This window comes from Leptodactylus fuscus, chromosome 9 (assembly GCF_031893055.1).
Source record: "Leptodactylus fuscus isolate aLepFus1 chromosome 9, aLepFus1.hap2, whole genome shotgun sequence".
NCBI classification, from domain to species: Eukaryota; Metazoa; Chordata; class Amphibia; order Anura; family Leptodactylidae; genus Leptodactylus; species Leptodactylus fuscus.
In genome coordinates this window covers 69,754,500-69,773,717 of record NC_134273.1, presented here as the reverse complement: position 1 = coordinate 69,773,717, position 19,218 = coordinate 69,754,500, and the positions used below count along the sequence as shown (strand labels likewise).

The window sequence follows — 19,218 nt, the reverse complement described above, 5'->3', positions numbered from 1 at the left end:
TAGTTAGCACTGCAGCCTTGCAGTGCTGGAGTTCTGGGTTCGAATCCCGCTAGGAACAACATGTGAAAGGAGTTTGTATGTTCTCCCTGTGTTTGCGTAGATTTCCTCCCATTCTACAAAGACATACTGATAGGAAAATAAAAAATAAAAAAATGTACATTGTGATTCCTATATGAGGCTCACAATCTACATAAAAAAACTTGTCAAATCTTGCTCTAAAATATTCTCAACATATACAGATAGTTTACCGGTTAGTTTATTATCGTGTAACCTGGAATTCTGTAAATCTAGCAATGGCAACACCATTCAGATTGAAGGATCACGTCTGGCCCGGCAATATTCCTCCTGGATTAAAGATCATTGAACTCAAATAACTTTAGATTGTAAATATAAATTAATGTTATTTTTTGTAAATCGTATATTTGCCCCATGTGTTTGGGGTCACAGTGAAAATCATATGTGATCATTTCATAAAAGGTTTAGTTGCCAAATATTGTTGTGGTCTATTCTTATTCATTTGTGTTCTTCTAGCTTCTGTATTCAGACCAAAACTTTGTCATGTGCGCCCCCACGGGATCTGGAAAGACGGTTTTATTTGAGATAGCAATTGTGCGATTACTGATGGAATCTCCTGCGCCTTGGACAAATGTGAAAATTGTATATAGTAAGTCCAGTTTAAGTGTAAGCCGCTACCCTATTATAGTACATTCACATTTGAGGTAGGACAGGATGCCTTTTAAGGAAAGTGAAAGAAAAAGGGTTTTGCAGGAACTCTGGTTTTCTGAACACATCACAGACCGGCAGAAAAGAGGTTGCTCTGGATCGGATGGGACTATAATAGGTGATTTCCTTCTATCTGATACTGTGTTTTGCTGTTGGTCTCTAAGCTCTTAGTTTGGTGCATATTCCTGTAAAGGTCAGTCTTGAACAGCCTCTTCCCCTCGTATTCCTGTCACTGGTTTCCCAGCAATATACTGAAGACTTATTGTTCTCTCCCATGTAAACAGGTTTATGTACCAATGTGCCTTTCATCAGTGGTGTAACTAGCAAAGACTGGGCCCCCAAGCAAAATTTTGACTTGGGACCCCCCTACCGCATAGCACACCCTTTCCTGTCCCCAAACAGTATAACTCCCCATTTACACACACAATAATGTCGCAAAGTATCCTCCAGACAATATAATGTGCCACAGCGGCCCCTCCAACGGTGTAATGTCTTATAGCGGCCCCTCCAAACAGGATAATGTCCCACACACACACACTTTTTTATGCCCGACCTTGGCCCCTGCACACACTCTATAATGCCCCATAGTGGCCCCTACACACAGTGTTATGCCCCATAGTGGCCGCGGAGAGCAGAAAACGCTCACAGGCGCTCACCGGCAGACACTGAATTACAGGTCTTCGTCTCCTATCGGCAGAAGACGGAAACCTGAAAACGGAGATCGGGCACTGGTGTGAACCCGCCCTAACACCCAGTCCTCAACTGATTCATCCAGTTCTAGGAGGAATAACAGAGGTATGGCAGGACACAGTGACAGTAGATGCTCCAAACACGACATGAAAATACAAGTACCGTATATACTGAAAGAGAAATATTAGGAGAGCCAATGGCTTCTCTTTAAATCTTTACATAACGTATTTTGCTAGGGCAGAGGTCCTAGAGAATGTATTGAGGAATGGGTAAGTTAGACAACTGTTGGCACTGAAAATGATACCACAGTGATAGCTTTGTACTCTCCATATAATGTGTATTGTATTTCAGTGGCTCCTATAAAAGCTTTATGTGGCCAAAGATTTGAAGACTGGAAAGAAAAATTTGAACCAGTTGGACTACTGTGTAAGGAGCTGACTGGAGACACCGAGGTGGAGGACTTGTTTGAGATTCAGCATGCCCACATTATAATGACAACCCCTGTGAGTATATCTGAGCATAGACTAATAAAGGAATAAGGATGGGACACTTATGGACTTAAATCCCAACAATTCATCCTTTTAATTTTTTAGTTCTTTATTTTTATATCTTATTTTGTTTCTTATTGCTATGAAAACTGTGATAAATCCAGTATCTAGTAGTAGTAAAGAGCTCGGTAACTCTCAAAAATCAGACATTATTCTTAAGCCTTTGTAGGTAACTGGCTGCCAAAGGAACCTGTTGCCACTGCTCTGTGCACAATACTAGGCCATGACTGCTAATCTCTGACTCTCTTCTCCATCGGTTGTATATAGAATGGATTAGGAAGACACTAGCCCTTATGTTCTCTGCAAAATTTCTGCAAAAAAAAAATGTATGTTTCAGGAGCTGCAGAAACTCATGCAGTCTGGACCAGTCTATCTAAATTGAGATGTGAAAGGCTGGGTTCACACAGGGTTTTGTGGGCTGGATTTTGACGCGGAGGCCGCCTCAGAATCCGGTCCGAAAAACGGCTATCCGCAACTGGTTGCCAGTGCAGTGCAACGGCATCCAGTCGCAGCATTCTCCTCCGGACTAGGCCCAAATGAATGGGCCTAATCAGGAGGGAGGTGTCGTGCCGCGGAATCCGCAGCAAGAAAGGGGCAGGTCACCTCTTATTTTCCACGAGCGGCACAAAACCGCTAGCAGAAAAAAAGAAGTGAATGGCTCCCATTGAAGTTAATGGGAAGCGTTTTTTTTTGGACCAGATTCTGAGGCGGATTCCGCGTCAAACTCCAGTCCAAAAATTCCCATGTGAACCCAGCCTAACTAGCCGAAAACCAGCAATTCTGTCTATCCAGGTTTCTCAGTATTGCACAGCATACATCTCCTAAAATTCTTTTTTGTTAACCAATTGTAATTTAATGTTTCTGTATGTAAATGACATAAGTGATTTGTATCTTTCCTTCAGGAGAAATGGGATAGTATGACCAGGAAGTGGCGGGACAATACTTTGGTCCAGCTTGTACGTCTCTTTCTTATAGATGAGGTAATTATATATACATATGTATATGTATGACATCTTAGGCTGGGTTCACACGATGTATTATGGCACGTAATGTGGTACGTGAACGGCGCGGGAGCTTTTGCGGGCTGTATACGCTCCCATTGTTTTCAACGGGAGCCAGTACTGTATACGCAGTGCTATTTTGCGACCGTGATTTTGCGGCAGCCGCAAAATAGTGCCGCGTATACAGTACCGGCTCCCATTGAAAACAATGGGAGCGTATACAGCCCGCAAAAGCTCCCGCACCGTCTGCGTACCACATTACGTGCCATAATACATCGTGTGAACCCAGCCCTAGTTGCAGCAGTTCCTCTCTTTTTGCTAGTGGATTCCTTTACTGCAAGGCCAATGCTTCTCCACCAGGTACACAGGGATGAATGGGGGACAGCACCCAAAGCCATGTGAGATAACAGGAAGGGCTTTGCCACCCCTTAGAAATATGCTTTGTCTATAAGTTAGAAAATAATTATTTTTAAAATATATAGTAAATCTACATATTCACATCAATGTGTTACTCTCTTTATAGGTTCACACAGTGAAAGATGAAAGCCGAGGAGCAACTCTTGAAGTTGTTGTCAGCAGAATGAAAACAATGCACACCTCCCTTTCTCGTGCAGCTACAAAAACTCAACAGGTTCTACCCCTGCGTTTTGTGGCAGTTTCAGCAACAATTCCGAATGCTGATGATGTAAGTTGTATTTGCCATAAACCTATAACACTGAAGAGGTTTGTATGATTTATGCATTATTTAAAGGGCTTGTCTAGGATAAGCAAACGTGGATGCTTTTGTCTTCTCTGGAAATGACATTTCAATGCCACTGATCTGTAGTATTGCCCTGTGACCATTGGCTGTGATTTCACTTCCTGAGAAGAAGAATGCAGCCATGTTTTCTAATCCAGAATAACCCCTTTAAGCTTTCTGGAATTCAGCACCATACTTTATAAGTTGTTTTGTAAGATTATTGAAAATTTAAAACTGAAGGGGGCAGAAAGGTGAGTGGCTGATCTTTTAAGGCAGGGGTGCTCACACTTTTTGAGCATGTGAGCTACTTTAGAAACTTACCAATGGATAAGATCTACTATCCAGTTCTTGTGGGCGGGGCCGGGCGCGGGTCATGGGTGTGGCCTGTGGGCAGAACGGAGTGTGAGAGCAGGAGACAGCTCTCCGGTGTCTGCTTTTTGACAGCGCAGGCTGAGAATCATCTCCGGACACTGGCAGGTGGGGCCGCGGCAGCCCTGACTGCGAACGAGTGCAAGGCCCCGGCCTGTCAGTGTCCGGAGATGATTCTCAGCCTGCACTGTCAAAAAGCAGACACCGATCCCGCGATCGACCCATACGTCCTTCGCGATCGACTGGTAGATCGCGATCGACGTATTGGGCACCCCTGTTTTAAGAGAAAAAAAGAGCTCCTACTATGAGCTCTATGTACATAAATGTGAATCTCATCTCATATTTTTATTGGCCATTGGACTGCTGAATTACAACTAGTACTTTGCTATGAGGCTATTCACATGTCTGATTTTTTTTCCCTCCGTTTTCACGGACGTCCATTTGCACAGATACAATGGTTTCAAGTCTATGAGGGATCCAATGAAGTCTCCTAAATAGATAGAAATCGACAGAACTTCTTTACTATACGCCAAATAGTTCCCATAACAAGCATAAGCAACTTAAGGGCCGTTTTTGCTACGTCTGTCACACGGCCATTTTTGAAAACAACTTTTGACAGCCCATGAAAAAGAGGCCGTCAAAAAAGCTGACATGCAGTATTTTTTTCCATTAAAATAGACATAGAGCCATTGAAACTCATGGGTTCTATAATGGCCATGGGATCATTTCAAAACCAGACATCACATGACTATTATTCACTGCCATGTGAATAAGTGCTATTTGTGGGTTTGCAGGAACAGACACAGCCATTTTTTTATGGACATTAGGATTGTGGAAACCACACGGCAGTGTGAATAAGGCCTTATCACACTGTATATCACATATGGTAAATTTTTTCTTTCTGGCTAGAGGTTAGAATTGTAGTGCATTTTGATAAGTAAACTTCCCCCATTGTGAGGGTGTTTATATTACAGAAATATCTACTGTAAGGGCTAGTTCACACGGGCACAGAGGGGGCGGATTATGGCACGTAATGCACATCATAATCTGCCCCCTCACAATGGTGGTCTATGGAGACCGCCAGGCTTCTTTTTTCCGTGAGCAGCATGCTGCCGCTCACAGAAAAAAGAAGCGGGCTGCCCTTTCTTCAGGTGGATTCCGTGGCTCGTTGAGCCGCAGCGTCCACCTCGCGGCAGCAACCTCAGGTGTCGACCCATTGATTTGAGCCTGCTCCGGAGGGGGACGCCGCGACCCGAGAGTGACCTGGCTCCCCGCGTCACTCGGTGCCAAAATCCGCCTGAACACTCCCTGTGTGAACTTACCCTAAGTTTAATGCAACGCACCAAGGTTTTGGCCCGGCCATGGTATAAGCTGCATAAGGATTTTTTTCACATTTCTGGCTCAGTATTTTGATACCTAACCATTAAACCATAGCATGGGAACATTCCCTCTTTATAACACAATGACTCCTCTATTAATAGTCAATGTACAATTAGAAGCATGACAAATGATAATAAAATTCATCCAGAATAGGACTTCACTTTCTATGTACAAATAAAGAGCTTACTGTATATACTACTTGGCATCTTAGATCGCAGACTGGCTTTCAGATGGAAAGAATCCTGCCATATGTATGAGAATGGATGAATCTCATCGACCAGTGAAACTCCGAAAAGTAGTCCTGGGATTTCCTAGCAGCAATACCCAAACTGAATTCAAATTTGACCTAAGCCTTAACTATAAGGTAGCCGGTGTTATACAGACCTATTCAGATCAGAAGCCCACGCTTGTTGTAAGTGTAAACCTGGCATTTGTTTCCATGCGCCCTTGTCTCTCTTAGAATACCTTTCTAATTATTTCTTTTTTAATCACAGTTTTGTGCCACAAGGAAAGGCGTTCAGCAAGCAGCTTCTGTACTTGCAAAGGAGGCCAGTTTTATCCTGAGCGTTGAACATAAAAGCAGGTGTGTTTTTACTGAATTATTAGTAAAATACTAGACTATTTCTTAATGGCAGAGAAAGTACAGAATGTGAGGCATAGATCAAGGGGTCAGATTACAATATTTGCAGTGTGCTATTGTGTGACTGTCCAATCATCACAGACAATTCACTTTTAGAACAACTATGTTACTGAAATAACCACACAAACATGTTATAAGTGGAGAAGGGAAGATAAGTCCCTAACAAAACCAGTGTTATCTCTTAAATGGGCTCCATAATTAGGGTTGTGCCCCAAAAGCCAAAATAAAACAAGGCTCCCTCCTGAATAGGCCCATTCATTTGGGCCTAATCCGAAGCGGCACACGTGGAATTCATGTAACTCCATGCGAACTAGCTCTAATACATCTGGATTTTCCAGACCATATCATGTTCACAAATTCCATCTCAACCCTGCGTCAGATAAGCCAAATGACAACTTCCTAAGGATCTATGATGCTATAAGATCAGGTCATCCTGTAATCCTGACGAAAGCTATTTTGTAGTGAAATGCGCATGGAGCGTGGCGCCATTCCCGTCTCGCTTTACATTGTGTATTAGGAACCTTTGATTGTGCCATTATGGCATCTGGTATGTACATGCACTTGCATTAGATCCCTGATCTTAAGATGTTTAATTGTAGGACTATATACATAGTTATTAATGCTGTATACATTGTTGTAGTTCATTTTATATGTAGTTGCTTTAAAGTGTGACCTCACTATTATTATTAGCGTATTGGGGCTGCTGTTTATGTATGTTGTCCTAGCGTGTAATTGTAGTCTTTGTTACAACGACCGCTACAAGTTTCACTCTTATTGTTTGAGCCTTTTGAATATATGACTTTAGTCCTTTATTAAGGTTTGGGGATTTATTTCATGTATAGTATTTGCTGATCTTTACAATTGTGTATTAGCTCTATGGGACATAGTACTACACTGGTGAGTATTTGACTCTTTTATGTCTCTTTTATGTCCTATTTAAGAGTTTATTATTGGTAGGCAACATCACATTGTCATACCAGGAGGGGTATTCTGTGTTATTTAGGCTACTTATCAGCGTGCTTGTTCATACAATCTCCTTGTTACTGTCTCTCTCTATATATATTGGATGGATGGATAGATAGATAGATAGATAGATAGATAGATAGATAGATAGATAGAAATGATACTAATTGTATTTTACTTGAATTCATTTATTACTCTTTTTTCTATATGAAGAGTTTCCATAAATGTTTTTTTTTGGTTGCGTTTATATTTATGGGACGCTGATATTGAGGAGTTTGTTGTTTGCGCCTGTAAAATGGTCCAAAAAATCCAGGCGCATTGCAGACATATGCAGGAGACCTAACAGACTTGTGTAGATATCAACATGAGATATTTCCTCCAGTTAAGGAGTAAAAACAAACTGAGAATAAATGATAGCAACATAAAGATATATTACAAAATTGTTGACTTTACGCCCCATACATATTAAATGAAGCAAGCTTATTTATTTCATTTGCTGCTTTAAATTTTCTTCTGTGCTTCCCATTTTGCTAGGCTTGTGAAAGCTGCTAATGGTGTAAAAGATGCAAAACTGCGGGGTAAGTTCCTGACTCTTATACTATTGAGACTGGCAGTATGTTACTTCTAACTATACCTGGAAGTCTGAATATAATGAATATTTCACTGGTTTAATCTACTCATATTATTGCAGAACTTGTGCTGTATGGTGTGGGCTTTCACCATGCTGGTATGGATGTATCAGATCGGAAAATAATTGAAGCGACCTTCACAGCCGGAGATTTACCAGTACTATGTACGTTCATTCTATACACTTGAACAAGATTATTTTTCTAGATATTACATACATACATAGATACATAGATATACATAGATTTATAATACATTTTTATTCATAGGTTAAAAATTTAAAGGATTTTTTTTCTCTAGCCCTGACCTTTCTTGAGTAATTGGTGTTTCTAACTAGGCTCTTTATTGTCATGTGGGTGGTCCTGGGCTGGAGCAGATATTGTCCATTAGTAGTAGAGAACCTAAATAGCCTATTGCGTACCAAAACTAATCACGATGATAGCTTGGGAACGGTGAGGTGTAAGGTAAAGGCTAGAGAAAAAAAATCCAACTGCATTGGAATCAGTAGAGTACAAAGAATTGGTGGAGGTGGTGAAAGGGCCTCTTTCAAGGGCTTGTCCAGTTCTTTATTTTTAGTGATGACCTATTTCCAAAATTGTCCAATAACCTGACCCCCACTGCTCATACCCTGTCTGTTTCATAGCGGCTATGTAATGTAATGACTGCCTTGTTCTATAAATGTGAGTATGGCTGTAATATGGTAAGTCGACGAGCACATTTACATGGAGCAATATCTGTCACCGTTTGTGACAGAGCCATTGTCACATTCTAATATACAGTTTCATTGTCTGCAGCACATCCCTTTCTTCAAGGGGAAACATGCTGCCGAGAACAAATGGTTTGCATGCCCAAATAAACCGTGAGGTCAGCCTGTAACTGGGCGTCTGCATGTTTGTTCTCTGATGGCTGGCATGTACACTGGGCAGTGAATGGGAACAATGAAGACGTTTTTGATCTCCCAGTCATTTGATATGAATGAGCCTTGAGGTGCCAAACAATCTTTAACCCAGTGAGATGTAAATCTAATACTGATTGTGGCTTGTTATTTATTATTTTTAATGTAAAGATTGTCATATTAGGGTAAATTCACATGGTGGAATTTTTGAGGCAGAATCCACCGCAAAAACTCTACCACCCATTCATCTCAATGGAAGACAAATGCTCTGTTTTATACTACCTGAGAAAATCAGCTGACAGAAAAAAGAGGCATCCTGCCCTACATTTAGGTGGGTTCTGCCTGAACCTTCCATTGAAGTGAATGGCAGCATGAAATCTATCTGCTGCCGACAGGTCGATTTCTATGTTGGATTTTGCTTGGGATCCCACAACAAAATCTGCTGTGTGAAATTACCCTGATGGTTTGTTAAGATCTATTTTTGCTTTTTATTTTTTCCTTAGTTACTACGAGCACTCTAGCTATGGGTGTGAACCTCCCAGCTCATCTGGTAATCATAAAATCCACCTTGCACTATGCAGCGGGAATGTTCCAGGAATACAGTGAGACAGACATTCTGCAGATGATTGGCAGGGCTGGAAGACCTCAGGTGAGTAGGTTTGCAATACTCGAATTCAGGTCTGCTCTCTGAACACATAATCCAGTAATCCTATTGCAGTGGCTAATGTTTCATCCAGTTTCTCAGGCAAAAGACGGAGACCTGCAAAGAGGAGACCGGGGCACAGTTGTGAACCCACCCTTAGCCATTAAACAAAACCATGCATCCCTTTTTCACGGATGGCACGGTCTTGTGCTTAAGGGTTTCGTTTTTCGCTAACAATTATTACATTTGCCTTAAACCAAAAAGACACAACTAAATACAAACCTCTAAAAAGTCTATTTCAAGATATTTTATAGGCTAGGGCCCCACACTGCGAACACAAAGTATTTTGTACCTACAAACTGGATGCGATTTTGGCTAATCCCATCCACACACTGCAGAAAAAAATCAGTGGAAATGCTGTAAAAACTGTTACATGATTGTAAATCACAGCATGTCATTATACCTATGGAAACTGACATTTTCCGTATAGATATAATAGAAGCAAAAAGTATGCAGAGGATTTTTTGTCAAAAACGCTGCAGAAGAAAAACGTAACGCATTTCTGCCACACCTTGCGGGGCCTTAGCCTTATACACTTTTTGTAGATATATTTCATGAATGTAAGTTAACAAGTATTACCCACTGTATCCTACATAGCTGAGAATAATACTTATACTGTGTGCCACCAGTTTGATACGACAGCCACAGCCGTAATCTTGACAAGGTTAAGTACTAAGGAGAAGTATGTCCAGATGCTGGATGGAGTGGATACCATTGAAAGCAGGTCAGTTATCATCCTGCATAGTATTTTGATTGTTATCTGTGTCATAGGATAACCAAAAATATATATATAAACCCTTGGGAAAGTATAGAAAACGAACAGCAAGTTCAGCCAGAAATAAATGTATGTAATAGTGTAAGCCAATAGAAAACATCTGTGTTAAAGGGATTCTATCAGTAAAATAGTATTTTTTCTGCCTACCACATCGGAATAGTCTTAAGAAAGGCTATTGTTTTCCGGGTCACCGTTCCGTAAAATCCTGGTTTTCGTCTGTATACAAATGAATTCTCTCACAGTACTGGGGGAGTCCCCAATGCTGCGAGAGAACTCTCCAGTGCCTCCTCCATCTTATTCAGGAACGGCCTCTCTGCGCGTCTTCCTACGGCGCTGGGTTCAAACTGTGCATGCCCGCTGGCCACAAGTAAATGGCCGCTTACACTTAGTATATAAGCGGTCATTTTCTTGTGGCCGGCGGGCATGCGCAGTCAGCTTTCCCTGAGGCCTAGAAGTTTGATCCCAGCTCTGGAAGAAGAGGCGAAGAGGACGTTCCAGACGAAGATGGAGGCGGCGCTGGAGATTTCTCTTGCAGCATTGGGACCGCCTCCAGTGCTGCGAGAGAACTCATTTTCATACTGAAGAAAACCGGGATTTATACTGAACAGCAGCCTGAAGAAGGTAGGAGAAGAATAGCCTTTCTTAAGGCTATTCCGACGTGGTACCCAGAAAAAATACAATTTTAATGATAGAATCTCTTTAAAGGAGGTCACCAGGAAATGTCACAACTGAATCCTGTCACTGAAATTCTTTAGGTTTTTTAATCTGTCACTAGGAAACTTGATATCAAACAAACCCAGTGTATTATAGGGAACATTATGCTTGGTACCATCATACCTATGGATAGTCCAGTAGATGTACCATTTCCAAGAAAAAGCAAATTAGGCTCAAGTGCTCTGGCACTTTCCCAAACTAAAAAAGCTTTAGAAAAGCCTTCAAAATGGGCAAAACACATGAGACATCATGAATACACAACATAGAAAGGGCAGAACTAGAATAAAACATGATTAAGGCCCCCCTGCGGTGTACAGTGTTTGCCATCTAGACTCTACTCCTTATACTTAGATACAGCATGCAGAATAAAAACTTGCTACAAACTTATCAAATGACCACATATAGTATCATGTTTGTTTCATATTTTCACAGCCTGCACAGACATCTGGTGGAACACCTGAATGCAGAAATAACATTACATACTATAACTGATGTTAACATTGCCTTGGAGTGGATAAGATCAACTTTCTTGTACATCAGAGCATTGAAGAATCCTTCTCACTATGGTATGACTTAATCTTCATGGCTTGTATAAGCGTAATAAGGAAATTTAGGAACATTACATTTTTTTTTACACTTGTTCATATAATCAAATGAAGAGAACAACTAAATATATTTCTATGCAAGACTGTTATAAGTATGATCATTATTCAGGAACAGAAGGTCAGGCATATTTGTTGGTATCCAGTCTAGTCTTGGGTTAGCTGGTCATTCATAATATTAGGAGAGAGTTAAAGTCATTTTCAATAACTGCTAATTTAGGATTTTCCTCAATTTTTAAAGTTCTAATTCATCATGACATCTTATTGTATTTACTTAATGACTTTAAGGCAGACTTAATCTTACAGACCTTTTGTATTTTTTAGGTTTCCCACAAGGATTGGATAAAATAGGAATTGAAGCTAAACTGCAGGGTACACCAAGCGGTCTTATTACTTTATATTTTTTATCTATTGTGATGTATCGTTAATTATAGCTACACAATACCTATTTATACTTTTGTGTATATATACTTAAAGAGGACCTCTCGCCACTTCCACCAATTCTAGTTCTTCGCATCTCTGAATAGCCTCTGATTCCAGTGCAGTTGGAATTTTTTTCACTAGTCTCCACCATTGTTTATTAATTGCAAAATAAAAATTCCATTAATTAACTTAATAATTATAATTAAATATAAAAAGTTGAATATTTCAATTCTGTACTTCACTGCGTGTTAACCCTTCATATTTGTGTCGGGTGATAGAGTGGACATTTTGTTTTATAACAGAGCTTTGCTTAAGAAATCTGAATGATTTGTCATCAGTTGGATTAATAAGAATGGATGAAGAAATCAATTTTAAGCCTACAGGTAACTGCATGTGAGAAATGTCCCCTAACTGTGGTTCAAATTTGCTTTAAGGCTGCAGTTTCTCATACAACCAATTCAATACAATATTCCAACATTCTAGCAGAACCCTTAGTGCAAGCTACAATACAACCAATGTATGGCCATATATAGACACATATTGGGATGTCTTGTGACAAAATATTGTGAAATCATGCTGTTTTAAAAAGGTGGTCATCTTGTGACGCACATATCTGGATGTGACCAGCCAAAGTAAGGAATAAAACACTTCGACTCTTTGGCTATCACTCTAGTCTTTCTAATGTTATTTCTAGCATACTTTATTGTTCCACATGATTGTGTCTTATAGTCGTACAAAATCTAGGTTTTAAAACTAAATCTATTCTGAAGCACGGTGACATTCTCTGTGTAGTGGTGCAACAATTTCCAGTAGCCTGGCCCCTAGTCACATGAATGGGAGCTGTGCTGCCTTAGTTGGATGGGGGCATTAAACTGGGGGCAACTGGGGGGGGGGCATTAAATTGGGGGCAACTGTAAGGGAACATTAAACCGTAGCGGCAGCATTAAACTGGAGGCAACTAGAGGCAGACATGACCTCCTCCAGCTACCCCCACGGTTTAATGTTCCCCTCCAGTTGCCCTCAGTCCCCTTCCAACTTGCCCCCAGTTTAATGTTATGCTCTATCTGTCCCCTTCATCTGTTCCAAGTTTAATGCCCCCCTCCATCTGCCCCCAGTTTAATGCCCCCCTCCATCTGCCCCCAGTTTAATGTCCTCCTTCATCTTCCCCCAGTTTAATGCCCCGTCCATCTGCTCCCCGTTTAATGTCCCCCTTCATCTGCCCTCAGTTTAATGTCCCCTTTTCATCTGCGTGGGACAGGACCGACAATCCGGGATTGTCCCACCGAGTCCGGGACAGTTGGGAGGTATGTAACGGCACACAGAGCGGTCACGATGTCACTAATGGCATGCAGCAGAAACACCGCTCACATGTGGCAGCTAATGATTGCAGGATGTTGCAGGTAAAATTGAGGTAATTCCTGAACATTGTACAACAATTGACTGCTATGGGTCCCAACTGGTTAGCCATGCCACAACCCCAAGAGCTATACAATATGTGCTGTTACCAGAATCAAAAACTTTCCAACAATATATAAGAAGATAATTTTTTTATACTGGTGTTTAACAATCTTTCCTTGTCTTTCTAGAAAATGGTAAACTGATGGCTTTGTACTATATTGCCTTTGAGACAGCGAAACTATTCAACACTATTCAAGGGAAAGAAACATTGATGGACCTGGTAAATTTATTTGCAATATGTTAGCCTATGGTAAAACTTAAGTTCTTCAATCACTGTACATGGATAACATTCTGGGTGATAGTCATTAGAATGTAGTACCTATTGTACCACTATACATATTAATATACAATACCTAGGGCTGGGCAATTAATCGTATTATGACCGAAACCCAAAGTCAACACAATCAAACAACGTGAACTTGTACTCACTGTCAGAACACTGCAAGCCAGCGGCAGCGGCTATTTACTGTAATGTGGCGGGCCATACTTCACATATACCTGGAGGTTGTGACAGGCAGCGGATTGTGGACCTGCTGTGCTGCCAAACTGGTTTGGGCGGGTTCACACCTGCGCCCGGTCTCCGTTTTTGGCAATGCGGCAGGTTTCCATCTTCTGGACGAGAAACTGGACAGGAGACGGAAATCTGGCAGTCAGTTTTCAAACCCATTCACTTGAATGGGTTTGCAAAGTGACCGCCCATGTGCGCCTTCTGCCTCTCCGTGGCAAAACCATTTTTTTTAACCGGACACAAAGTCGGATATGCAGGATACGATGTACAATGACTGCTGCCTCTGCCTCTGGGATCAGCTGGAAGAGCCGACTCCCCGCAGCATATGCACAGCGGCATCTCCCAGCTCATCTTACAGCAGGGACAGTGGATACAACAGCAGAGGCAGAAGCCGGCATACCTGTGCACACAGAGCACAGCTCACAGTGTTCAGCCGGCTGCAATGATTTTTTGGCATGCCTTATTTTCGGGGGGTGCCTTATATTAGGCAATTCTACAAAGAAAAATCCCATGCCTTACTTTCGGGGAAACACGGTAATGTAAAAAAATACTTTTAGAATAGTGTTCCAAAAGGGGAATCTTTTCTCTGGGTAAAAAGTCCCATGGGTTATCATTTTGTATCACTGAATTTATCAGATCTTTAAGAAAACTACCAGTTAATAATATTGATTTCTTATTCATAGGTCATATTGATATCTACATGTAAAGAATTCTCAGATGTGCAACTCAGAACCAGCGAGAAGAAAATACTTAACTCATTGAATAAGGATAAAAACAGAGTAACCATTAGGTAATATTGGCAATTGTCAGCATTATTAAAACGATTTTAAAGGGGTTATGCCATCCCCATTCACAAGATAGGGGATAAGTGTTAGATCCAGGGGGGTCTCAGTAATAAAGAGAATGGGGGACTGAATGGAGCTCCAGTGGACTTGCGTAACCGATACTCCATTCGCTGTTAAGGGGCTTCCCAAACTGCACCCCTGTAGTAGTGAATGGAGTGCGGTTCATGCAATTAGACTGGTATTTTATGTTTAAAATCTTTCCATCCATTCAAAAAATAGGATCCTGGGAAGATCAGATGTAAATAAGCTCTTACTCCCCAAATGGCTGGTAATCCTTTATTTTCCATCAGAAAAAGATTCCCACCCACTTGGGGAATAAGAGCTCATTTACATGTAATCTTCTAAGGGTTGTATATTTTGAATGGGTGATCGGATTTTAACCCCTTCCCGACATGCGCCGTAATAGTACGGCGCGTGTCGGGTCTGTAACTATGGCGACCGCCCGGGAGCCGGGCGGCCGTCATAGCCGCCGGGTGTCTACTGCTTTAAGCAGTAGACAACCGGCTCTAATGTCTCCGATCAGTCCCCGGACCGATCGTAGGCATTAACCCCTCCGGCGCTGCTGTCAAAGGCGCCGGAGGCGCCATCTTCCCGGCGGCGCATGGGCGCCGCCATTTTGGCAGGGATCACCGGCTCCTGGAGCATGCTCCAGGGCCGACCCCCCGTTGCCATGACAGCCGGGAGCCTTGTTAAAGGCTCCCAGCCGGTCTGCAAATTCTCTCTTTTGCAGGCTGGTGTATACAGCCTGCAAAAGAGATGATGCTTTTTTGCAATGCATTGCAATGCATTAGCATTGTAATGCATTGCATTAGTGATCAGACCCCCTGGGGTTCAACACCCCTAGGGGGTCTAATAAATGCAAAAAAAAAAAAAAAAAAGTAAAAAAAAATATAAAAAAATATAAAAAGTATTAAAAGTTCAAATCACCCCTCTTTCCCTAGAACAAATATAAAAGTAGTTAAAAACTGTGAAACATATACATGTTAGGTATCCCCGCGTCCGAAATCGCCCGCTCTACAAATCTATACAAATATTTTTCCTGTTCGGTAAACGCCGTAGCAGGAAAAATAGTCAAAAGTGGCAATCCGCCGTTTTTTCACTGTTTTAATTCTGCTAAAAATTTGAATAAAAAGTGATCAAAGCAATAACATTTCCCGAAAATGGTAGAACTAAAAAGTACACCCGGCCCCGCAAAAAAAGACGCCCTATGCATCCCCGTACACCTATGTATAAAAAAGTTACGGCTGTCGGAATATGGCGACTTTTAGAAAAAAAAATTTTTAACACCGTTTTGGAATTTTTTTTAGGGGTCAAAATGTAAATAAAACCATATAAATTTGGTATCCCTGGAACCGTACCGAAACACAGAATATAGGGGACATGTCATTTTGGCTGCACAGTGAACGCCGTAAAACCAAAGCCCGTAAGAAAGTTGCAGAAATGCATTTTTTCTTCAAATCCACCCCATTCTGAATTTTTTTCCTGCTTCCCAGTACATTATATAGAATAATTAATGGTGGCATCATGAAGAAAAAATTGTCCCGCAAAAATTAAGACCTCATATGGCTCTGGGAGCGGAGAAATAAAAAAGTTATGGGGTTTAGAAGGAGGGGAGTCAAAAACGAAAATCAAAAAATGCCATCGGCGGGAAGGGGTTAAAAATAAAAACAACAAATTGAGCAGTAGGGGCATTTAATGATTTAGTATTTTAAGTAGCATTTAGTAACTTGTACTTGGTGACAGATCCTCTTTAATGCCTATTCAGCAATGTTATGACCAGGTAGAATGAGTCTTATATAATCCTGTCTGGTAGAAACACTTTATTGAGGTTGTAGTAGTGCACAATATAACATGATCAGCTGATATTAGAAATAGTAAAAAACATTCCAGTGCTACATATAGTGCACCTCCAGTTATAAACATTTCCTGATGGAGTGAATGGTATGTACCGAGAAGAGAAAAAAATATATACAGTGTGATACTGTAATGGATGTAATTAAAGAGATTAACATAAGTATGAAGGCTCCCCTAATTGAATGGTATTGCCAGGATAAAAAAAACTTTTCCTAATACAGTAATGAACGATTTTGTATAGTTTTTCCTCCCTGTTTTATTCCCTCTGACTAAGCCCCATTGCAGACAACTGTATAACTGTTCAGTGTGCTTCCAAACTTTTTACTGGGTAACACACTTGACTCATCCATTTCTATGGGCCTGTACACATAACTGTGAATTACACGACCACATGTGTGGGCTGACAGTCCGGGCTGCAAAATATGGAACATGTCCGATCCCTGTCCGATTTTGTGGCCTTGCTTCCGTGGCTCTCTTTCAGTGCCACGGAAACATGGCCAGTGCAAGGCTGGCACACGGGTGGCATCCATATGTTCCCTGTGCGCCTCCCATACCATTCATTCATGGCAGCAGATCTGGCTATTCACTCTGAGCTCATTGTCAAGGGGTTTCTGTATCCAGCACTTTTTGTGATGCTGAATACAGTTTCTGTGTGACTTCCCTCCCTATATGCTCCACCAGGCTACAAATAGCAACAGTGGTGTTTATTCTGTACACCATACAGTCTTCATAGAGAGGAATGTTTGTTTAGTCGCTGGAACGCAGCAACGATTTCTGTAATATTTGTCTAGGGAATAAAGACTACTGAAGCCTCCTCAGCACTAACACTTTAGGGTTCACTAGGGAAATACTGTATTAGATAGATCATAGCTGCATTCCAGATCTGAAGATAACACTATATGAAGATTCAGACCATGCAATCCTCTGAGAAACAGCTACTTCTAAGATCCTACAGGGCTCCCCATTCCGTCCACGTTAGCACAATGTGGCACAGACTGGGGCTTCTGGCGCATGTTTAGGCAAAAACGGGTTTAGAGGGAATTAAGAATTCCACCCATTGTCTTTTGGACAGACGAGACCAAAGTCGAGATACTTGGCCATAAATTGTAAAGGATTTTTTTTTAAACTTTATTTTATTTATTTTTTTAGACATTTTTCTATCTCCTGCAGATATTACCGGGTCCGGCTGTTTAATACACACAATGCGCTGAGCATAAACTACACGCTCAGTACAAAGTAATAGCATGACGCAGGGGTTAAGACCTTGTAAAGACCAGATTGTTTTTTTTATTATGTCCTGATAAGTAAAACTATAAATTTTAATGAGGGACACTTTGTTTTTCTCACGACAGTATATTGCCTATTACAATCACTGTTGTCTTTAGGATCCTTGTCAGTAGATCTAAAATATGACTGACACTCCTTTCTACATTGCCATTCTTTCCTTTACTCCCTGTGGTTGTGCCGCTCACACTATTATTATTTTTCTTGTTACATGCCTCACTAATATGTTCCTTCCATACGCTTATTTTCGCCTTGTCATTTTACACATATGCTTGCGGAATGAGGGTTTTGTTTATGTAACTAAAGAAATATAATTATACAGTCCTATGAAAAAGTTTGGGCACCCCTATTAATCTTAATCATTTTTAGTTCTAAATATTTTGGTATTTGCAACAGCCATTTCAGTTTGATATATCTAATAACTGATGGACACAGTAATATTTCAGGATTGAAATGAGGTTTATTGTACTAACAGAAAATGTGCAATATGCATTAAACCAAAATTTGACCGGTGCAAAAGTATGGGCACCTCAACAGAAAAGTGACATTAATATTTAGTAGATCCTCCTTTTGCAAAGATAACAGCCTCTAGTCGCTTCCTGTAGCTTTTAATCAGTTCCTGGATCCTGGATAAAGGTATTTTGGACAAACAATTCAAGTTCAGTTAAGTTAGATGGTCGCCGAGCATGGACAGCCCGCTTCAAATCATCCCACAGATGTTCAATGATATTCAGGTCTGGGGACTGGGATGGCCATTCCAGAACATTGTAATTGTTCCTCTGCATGAATGCCTGAGTTGATTTGGAGCAGTGTTTTGGATCATTGTCTTGCTGAAATATCCATCCCCGGCGTAACTTCAACTTCGTCACTGATTCTTGAACATTATTCTCAAGAATCTGCTGATACTGAGTGGAATCCATGCGACTCTCAACTTTAACAAGATTCCCGATGCCGGCATTGGCCACACAGCCCCAAAGCATGATGGAACCTCCACCAAATTTTACAGTGGGTAGCATGTGTTTTTCTTGGAATGCTGTTTCTTTTTGGACGCCATGCATAACGCCTTTTTTTTATAACCAAACAACTCAATTTTTGTTTCCAAAATGAAGCTGCCTTGTCCAAATGTGCTTTTTCATACCTCAGGCAACTCTATTTGTGGCGTACGTGCAGAAACAGCTTCTTTCTCATCACTCTCCCATACAGCTTCTCCTTGTGCAAAGTGCGCTGTATAGTTGACCGATGCACAGTGACACCATCTGCAGCAAGATGATGCTGCAGCTCTTTGGAGGTGGTCTGTGGATTGTCCTTGACTGTTCTCACCATTCTTCTTCTCTGCCTTTCTGATATTTTTCTTGGCCTGCCACTTCTGGGCTTAACAAGAACTGTCCCTGTGGTCTTCCATTTCCTTACTATGTTCCTCACAGTGGAAACTGACAGGTTAAATCTCTGAGACAACGTTTTGTATCCTTCCCCTGAA

The 19,218-nt window shown here is 41.1% G+C and overlaps 1 protein-coding gene across 1 annotated transcript in view; it reads left to right on the top strand.

Moving 5' to 3' along the window:
* Positions 1-19,218, top strand: part of HFM1 (helicase for meiosis 1) — an 82,262-nt gene that overhangs the window by 27,420 nt on the left and 35,624 nt on the right. The window contains exons 10-24 of the mRNA XM_075287178.1: positions 532-664; positions 1,765-1,916; positions 2,864-2,941; positions 3,486-3,647; positions 5,662-5,862; positions 5,945-6,033; positions 7,588-7,631; positions 7,745-7,846; positions 9,079-9,224; positions 9,908-10,002; positions 11,200-11,333; positions 11,694-11,741; positions 12,095-12,175; positions 13,379-13,470; positions 14,442-14,548. Coding sequence (XP_075143279.1) covers positions 532-664; positions 1,765-1,916; positions 2,864-2,941; positions 3,486-3,647; positions 5,662-5,862; positions 5,945-6,033; positions 7,588-7,631; positions 7,745-7,846; positions 9,079-9,224; positions 9,908-10,002; positions 11,200-11,333; positions 11,694-11,741; positions 12,095-12,175; positions 13,379-13,470; positions 14,442-14,548 — 1,664 coding nt within the window. The remainder of the gene's footprint in view (positions 1-531; positions 665-1,764; positions 1,917-2,863; positions 2,942-3,485; positions 3,648-5,661; positions 5,863-5,944; positions 6,034-7,587; positions 7,632-7,744; positions 7,847-9,078; positions 9,225-9,907; positions 10,003-11,199; positions 11,334-11,693; positions 11,742-12,094; positions 12,176-13,378; positions 13,471-14,441; positions 14,549-19,218) is intronic.